Raw genomic sequence first — 16,367 nt, forward strand, 5'->3', positions numbered from 1 at the left:
TAGATAGATAGATAGATAGATAGATAGATAGATAGATAGATAGATACGCTCAAACTCGCAGAAGTTCGCTAAGAAATGCTTCGCATTTAAAAGAAAGCATGTCTCACAGCCAGAACAACGTCAGCTACCATTTTATCGAACAGCATAGAGAACAGAGAGAAGAGCACTGCATTTAAAGGAGACACTAGGCATTACAGCGACTAATTCTTGCTGGGACATGTTCATTTTCGAAAGCAGCAGGAGTGCCAGTAATCTTTTCAGCTGTATCGTTCGAGGTAGTGGGAGGGCTGGTAAGGGTCACTCAAAGGAGAATCTACGTCGCGGCTGGGTAATGCTGTTCGGATAAAAAGGAGATACTAAAGAACATTCTGGATTCAGTGATTCATCGTTACAATGAACAGCCACCAGGCCACAATGTCACCGAAATTATTCGTTCCTCAGGGAACTGGCGCCGGACGTTTCAAATACTGGCCGAACCACCACCACTGTATGCTGTGGCATGACCTTTGGATTATATGTCGAAGTGCTGTGAGCAATTCTAGTTGCTTTGGCTGAAATCAGATAACGGCATAATGAATAAAGAACTACTCCATCGCACATTGAGTGAGTGAATAAAAGTAAAACCTAGCAGAAATTTCAGTGTCATTTATCACAGCGCGTTTCATATCCAACCACTACGCAGTTTTCGGCTTCAAACCACATGGTATTATGTGTTTATCATGTGGGAACTCACAATAGGGCCGTGTGTTCATGTGACGCAGGGTTACATACACTATACCTTAGGAATGTGCTAGAGTCTATCGGTAGATTGGTAAATACCGCACGACAGAATACTGATAAAGAAACGTAAAAGGAGTGCACACTAGTCAACTCGTGGTGCCATATAATAAGAATGAAATGTGTTCGCGCTTCTATAGAGCATGCAGTTAAGCATTATGCTCGTTGTCTCGAGTTAATAAATAAGCCCACTGGCAAAAGAAATGAGTCTTGTATCACGACTGGACGTAGAAATACGACCGTCATGTTTGCGAAATTTTGAGCACCACAAGAGCTACAAAGCTTGCTTGAAGCAGCGATGAAATCCAGTTCCGTGATGAAGTGTGATTCAATGTAGGTATCAGGATCGGACAATGAAAGCGAGATCTCACTTTCTTCTCAGCGTCTTTCGTGATTCCGGGAGATAGGAAAAGGATATTCGCGAAAGCCGCTTTAGTTGAGCAATTCTCTCGGTAAAAATACCGGAAAATAATACTTTTGCAGGAGCAGGTGTCCGTATAGAGGCGCAAACATTTTCTACCAAGTCTCTTGCATCAATCGTCACTTTTTTTCTCACCAAGGCCGAGTGTTATGATCGTGTTTTAATATCGACGTTTGTCAGCGTGTCCGACCTAAAAATGAACACCCATAAATTCCCAGCGTCGTTAGCGAACACTTTTACAGGGATTTCAGTTATTGCTTTCGTCACCTGATTACTTCGATGTCCTTTGGCGCCGTCGAATAAATTATGAAATAATTTGTTTGAGAGCGAAAGAGAGAGAGAACAACTTTATGAAAATACCTGCAGAGACGATGAGGCTCCGTCCACGCAGGAAGGATGAGCTTTCATCGGAATTATTATTTTTGTTTAAAAATAATAATTCCGACTGTCCCACGAACATTACCAGTTATACGTGACGTTGTTGCATTAAACTTCTGCCCAACATATTCGATGCACAGAATTGTATCACACCACCTGCCTGCTTTTGTTTTTCATTGTTGGCCGCTGTAATGTACACGAGCCCAAAATATAGTAAGCTAGTAGAAATTTTCAGCAACCGTGACGTCGTTGCCATACAGTAAACACTGTAAAGAGCTGCCGCTCATATTTCAGTAACGAGCACGCAATATTTATTTGCTGGATAGAGCTGGCGCATGAATTTCATTGTTCTTACAGTTTACCTCCATAGCTGCTCCAATTATTGTAAAAAAGTTATCAAATGTGCAAGGATTCCTATGCCAACTCAACGAGAAAACCGTCCGTCCCTCCATCCCCTTGCCAAGTAACACGATCATCACCACGAGGAAATAAATATATCGATGAAACAGCAGCAATTGTCTTGGTAGGGCTGGGTTTGCACCTAGGCTCCCCAATGATTGGGCTCCCACGCTCCTAAGAGGACTAAACGACTGGATTTACGGATCCATGCATGTGAACGTGAATAGAACGGAATTTGTTGCCCGGAAGTGTGCGTTGATTATCACTCAAAGAATTTATGGAAGCCTGTTCATGAATGTTGATTTGCTGTTATTGTTTTGTTTTCTTTTCCCACTCCTGCAATAGCCTCATTGAGGCTGCAGTATGTAAAAATAAGTAAAAATAAAATATAGCCAAACCATATGAATGCGTTGCGACCGCGGTGCAGAAGAAAACGTGAACATATATTTTTGTACGAATGCGAAGCCGTTATATAGGGTTGTACCGACGAGCAAAAATTAGACTTTGCAAGAATTTAATTCCAAACATGGGTTTTGGCGGTCGCGGTATGCGGGTTTTGAGGGGGACGTTCCAGACGCTGACAAACGCTGGAAAAATGCCGCCCGTAAACAGCGTTACATAGAGTGGCGCAACCTTCTATAAAACACTATGATTCCGCAACGCTACAACGCCCAAAGTAGATCCTCGGTGGATTTCTTTCTTCCAATATGCAAGAAGTGACAATCAATAATGTTGATGATAAGGATGATTGCGGACAGTCAATATAAGGGACGCACTTTAAGCGGGTGGTTAAAGAAATCGGGTTTTGAACGTACTAATAATTGAATTCGTCCCTACTGAATTCGTCAGTTCGGTCTCCATTGGCCTTCTTACTTAAGCGCTCAATTTATTGTCATATTCGTGGCTAGCACGGACACTGCGTAGGGTTCGATGATAGTTCGAGGCCTGTGAGTAATTATATTAAGAAAAAATTCAATAAAAAGGCCGGGTGATTGTAGGAGTACAAAGATAAAGCATTGGTTTACTATAAATACCAATGGATAAGTGCACTTGGGGTAGAGTAACATGATATGCTGTCTGTTCACTTCACCAAGCAGCGCGAATTTTACAAATAGGTGAGAATCAATCAATCAATCAATCAATCAATCAATCAATCAATCAATCAATCAATCAATCAATCAATCAATCAATCAATCAATCAATCAATCAATCAATCAATCAATCAAATGAGCTCTTACTTCCGAAAATGAGCAGTTGTAACCCACTCCTCTGGTTGCTGAATGAGCAAAAACCACAGAAAACAGTTTCTAGTTTACTGGAAATTATGAAATTATACAACTATCACCCCACCGCACCTCGTTAAAGGGCAACTCCGGTGCATTTTCGACCATATTTATAATCGGCGTCTCTCATAATGATATCGTGGTTTTGAGGCGAAAACCCCAGGAATTATTAATTTCAACCTGCTGGCGCGTGAAGCAGCTAACGTGTCCCGCATCGATGGCATCGAACCGCGGCAAAACGAAGAAGAAAGCGCGCGCTGCGTCCGTCTGCTGTGCGAGTCGGGGTAGGAAAGGGGTAGAAACGGTGTGTCACGTACACATGGTGGCTCGCATTTAAAGGCGTGGTTCCGGATTTGGCTACCAATATATAAATTCGTTATTCTAAAAAAAAAACACTATATGACTTACAGTTGTATTATTCGGCAAATATCATCTGGCCGCCGACGAAAACATATGCTGAAAATTGTATAGAAATAGGTGAATATCAAAAAGTTCCCGGAGTTCCTCTTTAAAGGCGAAACACATTCTTCTCGTGCGTGTCTTGTACCATAGGAAATTTAAGTGTTTTTCTCAAAATATCATATACCACTAAGGATAATCAGCATGCTTCCCGTCTGTCCGCCGCTAATAAATAACGAAACATTATTATGAAATAATGGAGTTCTGTCTAGATGCTCGGTACTTGCTTGTACATACTGTGACTGGAGAAGGCGCGTCCGCGCGTCAATAGTTATGTGCGCGCACTAGGCCTCGTGACTGGTTCCCTCCTTGCATTGTTTTTATACTTCGCCGCATAGTAAAGTCGATTGTGGCGAAACTGACCCCAGTAAAGTCTCACGTTCAAAGTCGCGTAGTGTAAGTGGGCTGCTTCTTCGCTCCTTACCGCAATATATAGTGCGTAGCAAGCTCGTACTGCGACACGTGACATTAGGAAACTTGGGACTTAGCTAGGCATAAGGCCTTTGCCTGTTTCAAGAAGGTGGAGAAAGGAAAGAAAGAGGCAGAAAGCTCGGAGGTTAAGTAGGAAAGCATGTGGCTAGCTACCCTACACTAGAGGAATGAAAAGCAGGATTAAAATCGTGAGAGAAAGCGAGAAACAGAGGTAAAGAATGTTTCGTTGAATTTGCGGTTGCATGTGGCACCGTGCTATTCAGACAGGGGCTCCATCCAAAAGTGCACACGGCAGTTATTCCCACGAAACAAAAATACGAGCGTTGGGGCCCGGATAGTGTCCGATGAAAGCGGCCGGTCTTCTAGCCGTCCTAACGCCTGAGAAAGGGTTCGCCTTCTTGAATGAAATCGAAGACAATGCTTTCTTCGATGTCACAGACCTCATAAGCAGCACTGTCGGCCATTTCAATAATCCTAGTATACGCCTTTCTTAAAACAACGCCCACCAAAGACCGACAGAGAACCACTGTTTTCGCGTTGTTTCTATTCCTGACAAGGAAGGAAGGAAGGAAAAAACAAGCGGAATTACAGGAAGGTTAGCCAGTTATTAGACTGGCTGGCTATCGTGTGCTGAGGGAAGGGGTAAGGGGGACAAAAGATCAAAAGGAAGAGCAAGAAAACGAAAAAAAAAACGAAAGGAGAATACGACACAGCTTAAAGTCTGTCTCTAAGACCAGTTGTCCCCAAGAAAGGCAATGGCGTTTTCAATGCTTTCCGCACCGATGACGGACTCGCCAGTGTCCCAGAACCCTTCGTTCTGACAAAGGGCAGTTATCAAGCCGTAGCGAAGAATGTCATTCGGGGCATATGGTGTACCCGGGAGAAGCTTGCCCGAATGCCCACGTTTAACTAGCTAATGAGTATCTTCAAAGTCACACAGCGACCATTAGCGCCTAACGATCGATATATGCATATACACTGGGGGCACTGTGAAGAATTCCCAAAACTTCAGCTTTCGTGCATACACGCAAAGTACAAATAGTATGTCAGCAATCGCAGTCCAAAACAAACCTTACGTGCTCACGTCTGGGGACCAGTCTTTCACTACGTTGCCCGACAGCGGCAGCAAAGCAAACTTTCGTTCGATGCTACAGTATTGTGGTAATAAAGAGGAATGTTTCGCCCCAGCCATTCGCAAGAGTTAAACACATACGGCATGTCGTTCGCACCGAAGCAATGCGAACAGTGGCAGCAATACAGAAAGCGGCACAGACCGTTATGTCCACCCTGTTCTGACCTTCCCCGTCCACTGCCGAAGCGACTGTAAAGCTCTCGATACATTACGCACGTGCGCATAGAACACGCACATACAAACGCTAGAGCGCAACGGATGGACTGGAGCCGCCAATTTACATGCATAGTTCAGCAGAGAGAGCCCCGCTCTCGTAGGTGACAGATTGCACCGTCTCGCAGAAACACGGCCGCGCATAATCAGGCACCGTGTAATCAATGGCCGGCCGATTATGCCGCGGTGGACACCGCCAGCGCTGTCCTCGCCCACGTCGGTCGTGCGTGAAGCGAGCAGCCGATGCCCCAGTTGCCGTCGACGGGGAGCGCGGGATAGCAGGTGTTTCGAAGCCGGCTGCAACCGTAGAGAGTTTCGTACGCAAATTAGAAGGGGGTAAATCTGGCTCTACAATCACAAACCCGCCGGCGCAATCATGAGTCGTGCGCGTATTTTTCTGCGATTTAACGCGGGATTCCATGATTAAGCAGACTGTGGCTTTTTTTGTTCCCAGGTAGCTCAAGTATGCATGCATACAGTCTGACTTGCGTGTAATACACCGTTAATATTAGGCACATGTATCGAAACATAAATAGACATCATCCTGATTACATTCCCGAATTAAAAGCAACGGCCGACATGGGGTATTGTTGTTTCCACTCATGGTTTCATTTAGGTTTCTTCGCGTGAGTGAATGTTCAACCAAGAGCGCAAACGTTATCAAGTTAAGGTCCTGATTGTATTGCGACGTCGCTGACGTTCTAATCTTTGGCAAGGGCTAGCGTTTGGATACCGTATTTCCGGATGTAAGCCGATTACGATGCGCTTAAATATACTCGAGCAGCGTAAAATAGAGTCCATATGCCAAAAACTGATATGTTGGTGCTCCTAATGAACATTCCAAGAAAAAAAAAGTTATTTGAGTCTTTTTTGTGAGTCCTGACTGGCCACGCATATGACTATCTTTAAGGTGACACGTGAACTCTCTTTGGAGATCATTATACTCTCGTCGGAGAGTCGTGGGAAGCAAAAGAGAGTTAGTGTGACGCTTCCTGATATCGACCTGATATCGACCTTGCGCGTTGTCCCGCAGATCGCTTTTATTGCGCCAACACGAAATATTGCAATGAAGCGCCCACAGTAAGTGTACTGCTTCTCAATTTCAACAGCGAAGTTCTTTAAGCTGTCGGTAACATGCGCTCTGTCGTAAAAGAAAAGACCTATCCTCATCATGAACCGGCACGTGCTGCCGATTCATGATGCAGCTGTCGGTAACTTGTGTTCCGTCGTGCAAAACTGCTCAGGTGGGTATATGCCACAAGAATTGGGCAGGCCCCACTGCCGTGTACAACAGGTGCGAGAGTCAAACGTAAACGAACACGTGAGAAAGCGAGAGCGAAAGAAAGAAAGCGACAGAAAGAAAGAGGAAGAGAAAAATAGAGAGAAATAGAGGAAATAAAGGCATAAAAACATAAAAAGGCACATAAACATACAGAGAAAGAGAAAGAAAGAAAGTGATAAAAAGAAAGAGGAAGCGATAAACAGAGGGAGAGGGAGAAAGAAAGGGAAGAAAGAGAAGAAAACCAAGAAAGAGCGATATAGAGAAAGAAATAGAGCGAGAAAGAAAGAAATAGAAACAGATACAAATAAGAGATCCAAGAAAAAGAGCGAAAGAATAAAAAAGAGCAGAAAGAAAGGGAAAAATAAAGAGAAACAAGGAAGGCCGCCTAGCTCCGCCCTTCCTTCGGGCTTGGCAGCGCTAGTGTGAAGCCGCCATATTTTTTTTGTAGAGTTGTTGTTGTTGCATCATTGGTAGAACGCATTCATATCGTTCAGTTTAGTTCACATTGGACAAGCGTGGGCGCGTGGCGTAGTGTTCAAGGCAGTCGCTTTCGCACCGAAAGGACTCAGGTTCAAGAGCCAGCCCCCGGAAAGAAAATTTATTTTGTTTTATTTAGTATTGCCCTGGGGCGCGCGCGCGCCAGCTGTGGGTGAGGAAGGTTTCTTGGAACACCACCAGCTACAGAGAGAGAGAGAGAGAACACAACTTTATTGTCACCAGCATTAGTCAATACAAGCTTTGCTTGAAAATGAAGCGCTGCTGACCAAAACGCGTCGTAGGTGGGTTGTGTTCTGTCTTCATTTTGTAGAAAACTGCCGAAGAAGGTGTAGTGTTACGAGTTCCATGTCGGTGTGTTGATGCGCTCCGTCCAATTAAGAGGTTTTTCTGGGTCCTACATAGCTGCGTAGTAACGTTATAACTAGAAGCTTTGTTGCTTAACTTATTTGTTTATTATTAAAAAAATAAGAGACAGACTTAGAACTTCTTGGTAGGTCCAAATACAAGAACCTAAGTGGGATCCTTCAGTTTACGAGAGTGCAATACGCTTAATATTGTCAAAGAAGATTTGAAACTCGCGAGATGGGGGGGGGGGGCATAATGGATTACTTTATATCGTTTCGTATTCGTTCTTTTAGGGACAGCTGCAGACAGCTCTTCCATGGTAAAGCGCAAAAAAACTATAGTCCATTTCACAAGTTCGTTGCAGCACTGTAGAAGTTACGGGGCTGCTTGGCCAATAGGAAGGGCGAGCGCCCTCACGATGTATTCATCCGCGGAGTGGCGTCTGCTCGGCGTCCCCATAGCGTCTGCGCTCACGCGTTGGGCGAGTAGAGCGAGCACACGGCAGCGACCAACGCTCTTAGCGCTGGGCGGCATGGCGACAACATGGCGGCACCTATCGAAGCTGGTTCCTTGTGCCTCTAAATTATGAAGCCGCCGTTGTCGGCTGTGTGGCCGTAAGTTGTTAAACGACGCTTGTGTTTGCGTTTTACTTGCGTCCTGACGATTCAACAGCGATGTACTCCTGTCTATTTTACACCGTTAACAAGATTAATTCTCCGGTCATAGGGGACAAGGCTTAGCAGGCGCGGCAGAACAAGGAGCTGATCTCGATAATAAGGACAACACTAACCTCATACTTCGTGATCAACGTGAGATGACACATAGCGATAGCCGATTCCACCGTTTATTTATTGCTGTCACGACAGCGGGCAAGTAGGGAAAGCAAGTTCGGATCAAAGCGTGTGACCGTCTGCATGAGCGCTGTCATGTTGGCTCGCCATCACAATTATGGGCAGTTACCGAGACGGTAATTAAATGCTAATGACGTACTTGCGAATCGTAATTAGCGTATCCCGTGTTGCTCGGATGTAGCACGCGCAAACCGACGCAGTTGTCCTAACCTTCTACAATTATAACGCAATTACGAACAGAACTATGCTTTACTGCGTAAGCATGTGTTTTGTTTACACCTCGTAGCTTACACACTGCTGCAACCAGCTTGTGAGATAGAATGTAGGAGAGTGTCGTGTATGGGCACTGGCGTAGCAAAGTGGGGGGGGGGGGGAGGAGTCAAATCCTTCGAAATTTTGCAATTCTGCATGTGTATATATACAGGAACAAATACAAACACACGAACGCACGAATATACATAAAGTATGTTCGAACACGCGTCGAAAAAAATTCAGGCTAACCTACTGTCTGTGGTATTACTAATAACATATCAGCAGGCTGCTTTAGCTTTGATTAACCCGGAACGGTTGTCTAGCGGTTATTGTGCTCGACCGCTGACCCGAAGGTCGCGGGATCGAATCCCGGCCATGGTGGCCGCATTTCGATTGAGGCGAAACCCCTGCGGCCCGTGTACTTAAATTTAGGTGCATGTTAAAGGACACCAGATGGCCGTAATTCCCGGAGCTCTCCACTGCGGCATCCCTTATAATCATATCACAACTTTGGCACGCAAAAGTCCAACAAATATTATTATTAGCTTGGATAAACACACTGAATTGCGTTGTATTGGCGTGATACAGAATCGACAGCGTCAAAAAGAACAACTTGGATATCGTCTTCGTAGCGTTGGAGAGGAACTACCGACACCTGCGTATTAGAATGCAGCTCTTAGGTACCTATCTGTGCTGAGTGTTGGTGTGTCTCGACGTAACCAAGCGCAAGAATACAGGGAAAGATGAGAGCGTACGTGAAAGGGGTGAGTACTTGGAACTTGGAACGTACGTTCGCTCATCGTGTGCACCTTTCGCTACTCACTGTTTTAAAATAGATAAAGCAACATAGAACAATTGCCGGACAATCATTCTTATTGTAGCATTGTGTTTAGTTTTAGAGTACATGTCTTGTGCGGAAAAGCATGAAATGTATGCCGTTGTGATTAATGTCGCGTGATAACCCGAATAACACGCGTAGACCTTGCCTAGAATTTCACAGTCGGGAGTATTGCAGTCCTTACTCATTTCTATTGTCTGATCCACCCATATCTGCGGCCTCTTCACGCTGTTCCTCTGGATCAGAAGTGATTCTGATTCGCGACGTCAATTTTGCTAGTAGACCACGTGTCACAGCCTGTCAAGATCAATCAATCAATCAATCAATCAATCAATCAATCAATCAATCAATCAATCAATCAATCAATCAATCAATCAATCAATCAATCAATCAATCAATCAATCAATCAATCAATCAATCAATCAATCAATCAATCAATGTTGGATCGATTGATGCACTGAATGTTCTCAATTTCTCATTTTCTTAAGGGACGAATCGCTCACATTAACCTGCAAACGCAATGCGCGAGCGAGTTGCGCAATGATAGCCCCCATTTGTACAGCTTTAAGTCATTCAATCCTTTTCGTACTACCAAATTACAAGGTGACCGTGGTCAATCATCATCATGAGTGACTACGCTCACTGCAGGGCAAAGGCTCCTCGCATGTCTCGCGAATTAATCCGGTCTTGGGCTTGCTCCGACCACGATATCCCCGCAAACTTCTCAATCTCATTTACTCGCGTAACTTCCTTTGTGAACCTATCGCGAGCTTGCGCTCTCTTGGAGTCCAGTCTGGTACTCTAAATGACCAGCGCCTATGGCCGGCTTTTCCCAGCCTGTGCTGCTCCACAGTAGCCATTCGAACAATGACCATGAAAGAAGAAACCATATTTACCTTGCTGGTCTTGTCGACAGTCAAAACTTGGTGGCTGTTGTCGCCTTTTCGAAATGTGTAGAAGTGAAGCACTGAAGCACATGTCTAAACAGTCTAGGTCATGTGTATTTGACGTGGTACGGATGTTCATTGCAACGTTAGGAATACCACGGATGATATTGTCGGGCTATGAAGCAGCGTTTGTGTCTTCCGCAATGAATCAATTCTCAACCTTCGATAAAATTAAGCAATATCACCTGCTCTGTATCAGCCACCAACAAAGGGGCAAACAGAATGGACGGTAGCAGAGAGAAAAGAGAAAGAATAGTCTTTGAGGAAACTAAGTGCGTGTTGTGTTTCAGGTGGGCTGTCAAAATTACTCATTTGACAGCATCAACTGCTCAGGCAACCACAAAAAAGAAAAAAAATCATCCGAGAAGCTTTTGTGAAGAGTATTACACAAATACCTCGATGGTGTTTGTCCGCAAGAGCTTGTCAGTAGCGAAGCCAAACACAAGGTGTGTAGGTAAAGGAAGGCTGCACCCCACCAGGTTTAGTATGAATGTCACATGTTGTACAAGTGAAATTTCGTAAGAGATTCTATGGTGCTATGACAGGTCCTGACGGGTGCTCGAACGTCAAGTCAAACATATAAAGGACAAAGACTCAAGCACCAGACATGATAGGAAGGGGTCGTTGAACCCGGCTACAGAATAACAGAGCCCACTTCATACTCTACAAGTCTTGCAGGAACGGAATCTCAGAACAACCGGCCAGTCAGAATGGGACGAGGCGTCAATAGCCGCAGCGTGTAAATTAGGGTCACACTTGCGGCTGACAAGAATATTGCATAAATGTCATCGCAGAGCACTGATCCATAGAAGAACCCTGATAAAAGCATTGTGTCCCGCGTAGTCGTTTCGGTCTTAGACTGAGAGTGCCAAAGAGATTAGAAGTGGCAAGGAAACGACTGTATGTATCGTTGACACTAGACAAGTAGCATGTTTGTGCCAGCACCGCCGCGCCAGATGAACCGGATTTTGAGCAACATCAATGTAGTCTACCCTATCCTACTCTACGTACTGTCCACCGTCGGTCTGGTTATGGAATAAATCAACTTTAACCTAGCTGAATAAACTATACAGGATTGCCAATACACGTACCAGGCCTGATGTGGATTTTAGGTGATCGATAGGGCTACGTTTAGAGTTGTGCATCGGGTGGGCAAACAATATTGTGTACGGTAATGTTTCGATGAAGCTTGATCGGAACTTACTTTCTGATTTTTTTTTTTCGCGGTTGCAGTTGCGGTTGTGACGCCATTTTGTACGGAGTTTCGCCTCCATTGCAAATTCTATAGAAAAGGGGTTCCTGTCCCTGGTATTTTATTCTTTGTCTTTGCGCCTTCTGACGCGCTCCACTAAGTTGTAACTCGCTCGTTTCGCCATTGTTATGCAGCTGATTAAATCACTAATACTTTGGACTGCATTTGTAGCAAAAAAAAAACTAAGTTACGTACGCCCCTCGGGCATAACCACTCGCTTTATGCAGACGCACACAAATGAAGAGTGAAGATTAATGCGTTTTCGAAACGCTAACTTGACGTTGTGCTGAGCGCGGACAAGCGGCAGCTGAGCGGGGTGCACGGACGCGGCCACGCACTCCGCGTTATCGAAGACGGATCGCGATAGCCGGCCACCATTATTGACAGAAACACTTCCCTCGAACGGTCGCCCCCTCCAAATCCACACCGGGACGCGATCTGCTTGCACACGCTGTATCCACACGTGCCGTCAAAGAGCGCCCATGGCAGGAGCCGGCGTACTCGGACGACGCGAAAATTGATGTCTCCCAGGTTTGGAACGCATTATGTATTGACCCTGCTGCTCGCGGACGCAACAAAGAAGTAAGCGGCGCGCAAACAAGGAGGGGGTCGAAGCTAAGGGTGTGCGGTGTGATGGCAGGCGAGGCTGCGCTCGAGGCGGCTACTTTGAAATATATCTACAAAAGGCGGGCACACCGAGCGTCGTCTCGAACAAACACCGTCCGCCGGTTTTCGAATGTTCGCCGAGCTGCGATTGTTGCTGAATGGAAAGGCGATTTTCTGCCGTTTCTGGATTCGTCCCAAGGAATGCTGGGATCTGTGTACTTCTTTTGAGTTGCAGGGTGTGCAGGGTTCGACGTCCGGAGCACTCGGCGAATTTCATCTGCGCGGGAGCTCGCTGACAACGTGGAGATTCGAAAATGTTCTTATTTTGACGTGTGTGCTTAGAAAAGCAGTGCGATTAAGAGTGACTTCATTATGGGCAGATTTTAGAAAAAAAATTCTTGTCACAGGACTGTGCGGAAAAACAAAACAGAAAAAGATGGGTGTGCAGCACTTTGTCCCAGTCGCTTCAAAGCCGCTCTGCACCACTCGACTGTTGCACTGGTCATTCAGTCCTCATAGCCTCTCCGCATAGCCTTTGCACCAACGTGAAACAATTCACATGCAAACAACAGAGTGCACGGAGCATACCCACAGAAGGTAAAGCGTGGAAACGTGTGCTCGTAGCTGTTATTGAGCTTCGTGTATATGTGCTCCCCTTTTTTTTCGTGTCTATGAACACTGGTCTTCAGCTTATCCATAAGATTACTAAGTTCGTCGCTAAGGCATCCACAGTACGTCCCTCTGACCCTCTGACCGTATGTTTTCTACATTACTGCAGCATCGGGTGGTGCAAACCGCGGCGGCACTGCGCACTGTATTTCGAGGTGATTCATTCCATTCGTCAGGGAAACATTATGTGCACAGTCTTTTGCCCCGAGAGAAGCGAGAGTTCACATGGAACGTACTGCTTGATCGACGTACTACTTAAATATGTGACAGTACAGGCGTTCACCTTTTACATAAAGAAACTGAAATCTTCTCTGGCGCGTGTGTGGCTAAAATCAGCACCCCGCTGTTTCCAGAAAATGGTGAGCAGGAAGTGAAGAGAGGCTTCGTCTTTGGCGGTGTCGGTGGTATTCGTCGTTATTCAAATGGTTATTGCATCAGTTTGCGACAAAAGTTATTCGTGTACCTGATGGCTTACGAGATGCGAAACAACGTTGACATGGGGTTAGAACCGCGCATTTTAATAAGTATGTCGGTATTACCTTATTAGTCTAATTCTATGATACCGTTTTTTATTACATATGACACGAATATCAACCTGCACATTTCAAGCGGGTTCATCCCAACTGTTTTTACAAGTTACACCAGTATCGCTTTCATTAGCAGATATGGGTAGCCATCGCTGTAGATTGACACATTTGACATCTCTCCTTGACTTGGGCTGAGTATGTCGGCGCTTCATTTCAGATGGATAGAGAGAGAAAGAGAGGGAGAAGCAAGGGAGGGCAGATACCTTATCCAGCGTTTACTGTAATGTTACCCGGTTCCGCAGCTTGTCCAGTTGGCAGAGGAATTATCGCTATTTGGATCTCAACTGCCGTGATATCAATGAACACAAACTAGTCTGCAAAAGAACTCCTTAGTCTTAGGTCATTTGCTACTGTGAGTCGCAAGAAAACAGTGCGACGAACAATTCCTCAAATATTCGTTACATTCATTTGCTAGTCGCTATTCGGAATGGCCAAAATAACAATAGAATGGTGGATCGATATGAACGTATCTCTGGCACTGGAATTTCTAGCCTTCGATAGTAACATGAATCTTCGAATTTGTTGCAATAATATGACTATCGTCTTCTTCTTCCACAGAGGAAAGCCCCAAATGTCCTTGTCAAAAACTTGTATTTATATTTTTCTTGTTTGTCTCCGTTCTAAATGCGAGTAGTGAAGTTGCTATGGATTGCTTCGTTCGTGCTGTTATCCGTTAATATAGCTGAATTTATTGTGTCTCGTTGCGAAGAGAGATTATATATTATATAATGATGAAGTTTAGTCCATTGTTGTACACATGAATGCCATGAGCCCGTGACAAGGCATGCTTTCTAAGAAGTGCTCACACGATGTTGTATTTATAGATATGTGACGTGAAAAACAACACTGTTTGAATTGTACAGATACGATGACTAACTTGTTCTCTTATAAATATATTTTCTTTTTATATTTCATCGCTTGGGCACTGGTGTGGTTATTCCTGGCGTCATCGTCTTGGTGTGCTTGGCCAACCAGGTAAACCGGCCCCAACGTTGACGTGGAGGCGCAACGATGAGCCCGTCCATGCTAACGCCATGACGACGGCTTCGGGTGACGTCCGGCGCTCGACGTTGACGTTGCACAACCTGCGCCGCCAGGACCTCATGGCGGTCTACTCCTGCGTCTCCTCCAACAACGTCTCAATCCAGGGGGAGGCCACCGTCACGCTCGACATGAACCGTAATATGCCATCTTGCTTAGCGCGTCTCATCAGATTGAATTAGGCAAAGAGTGGAGCTAATTGATGTGTATCTGCGTTTTGCAAACGTAGCTGCAGAATGCGGTAGCGAGGTCGTTTTCTGGTTCTGTGTTTACGCATGTTCTGCTGCTTTTTTCTTATTTTAAACAGCCTTACAACCTTCTGCAGACTTGAATACTGATCTTTGAGCTTGGTCGCTACCTTTAATATGTTTCTTCTTCGACATTGCACCATCGCTGTCCAGCCAGTCATTTGACAGCTGTCTGGAACACAATTATATTTCCGTTGGTGATGGTGTCAGCAGTAGCAACATCAACAGTAGCAACAGTTTCTACGTGCTAACACACAGCTTAAAACTCACAGTTCTTAATCGGTCTCACCATATTAAGACCTCTCTTCCCAATCGTTGTCGTGTACAGTTGACCTCCCCATGGCTTACGGAACAATGACTTTATTAAAAGCCCGAATTCCTGCAGTGTCAGAAACGTCACTTCAAGTGCCCCCAGTCCACCTGTGTCACACGGTGCACTGCTGCTGGTGACTGAGGCCGATCTCGATCGAATTTCTCAAGAGTGATTGGCTCCCTTCTGCAGCTTGCGCATAGGAGCTAATCATGATCGAGAAATTCGGCCAATATCAAGCCCGATTGTGATCAAGAGTGCCTGTGACACCGCTGTAACAGATCGCTGTATGTTCGCAAATACGACTTTACATTTATGCATTTAATTTTGGGGTATATAACCGGACTTCATGTTAGTTGAGCGTTTCCGCGTATTTTGTGCCCCGTAAACGTCTGAAAGTGACTTGTGCATTCAAGTAGGGGATCTAAAAGGTGCTAAAAATCTTGCTATATTCAAAGACCTGACACGGAAACGTCGGTGGAGCTGGTAGGGGTTCCTGTTTTCGTCAAAATACACCAAAGCTAAACGATAGGTGTCCTATGGGCAGTGTGGGCTCAGAGGTGTAATCATACTTGTTTTCTCTTCCATTTCGCCACAGTGTCGCCGACGGTGGTGCAAATACGGCGTACGGAAACGCCCATTTCAGCTGGCCTTCCGGCCGAGATCCTGTGCGAGGTTTGGGGATCTCGGCCACCGCCGGATATCAGCTGGTGGAAGAACAGCGCCCAGCTCGAGCAGGCCTTCATGCACGTCTCGCAGGACGGCAACCTTACTACAAGCGTGGTCGAGTTCACGCCCAGGCACAGCGACAACGGCGAGACGCTTGTGTGCCGCGCCGAGAACAAGAAGATGCCGGGATCGGTGAGGGAGGATCAGTGGGACCTCAACGTGCACTGTAAGTAGCTCTGAAATTTAGCCTCCTCCTGATTATTGCATCAATTTTTTGTTGCAGTGCTCCACAGATTTCATAAAACTTAAGACGCATCGACATTTGTGGCACGCTTCCCCCGCAGCCATAGGTATACATGAGTGCACTCAATGCACGCGTAGCAACTTAATTATAATATTCAATCTCTTAATGTTCCTATTATCTGTCTTACTGAAGTATAGCGCCAATGTAACGCAGTTATTCATCGAGAAACATATA

General features: G+C 45.4%; 1 protein-coding gene across 1 annotated transcript in view; it reads left to right on the forward strand.

Moving 5' to 3' along the window:
- Positions 1 to 16,367, forward strand: part of LOC119385664 (hemicentin-2) — a 56,440-nt gene that overhangs the window by 17,331 nt on the left and 22,742 nt on the right. Inside the window, exons 4-5 of the mRNA XM_049414054.1 lie at positions 14,528 to 14,800; positions 15,819 to 16,115. Coding sequence (XP_049270011.1) covers positions 14,528 to 14,800; positions 15,819 to 16,115 — 570 coding nt within the window. The remainder of the gene's footprint in view (positions 1 to 14,527; positions 14,801 to 15,818; positions 16,116 to 16,367) is intronic.

Source organism: Rhipicephalus sanguineus, chromosome 3 (genome assembly GCF_013339695.2).
Source record: "Rhipicephalus sanguineus isolate Rsan-2018 chromosome 3, BIME_Rsan_1.4, whole genome shotgun sequence".
Classification (NCBI taxonomy): Eukaryota; Metazoa; Arthropoda; class Arachnida; order Ixodida; family Ixodidae; genus Rhipicephalus; species Rhipicephalus sanguineus.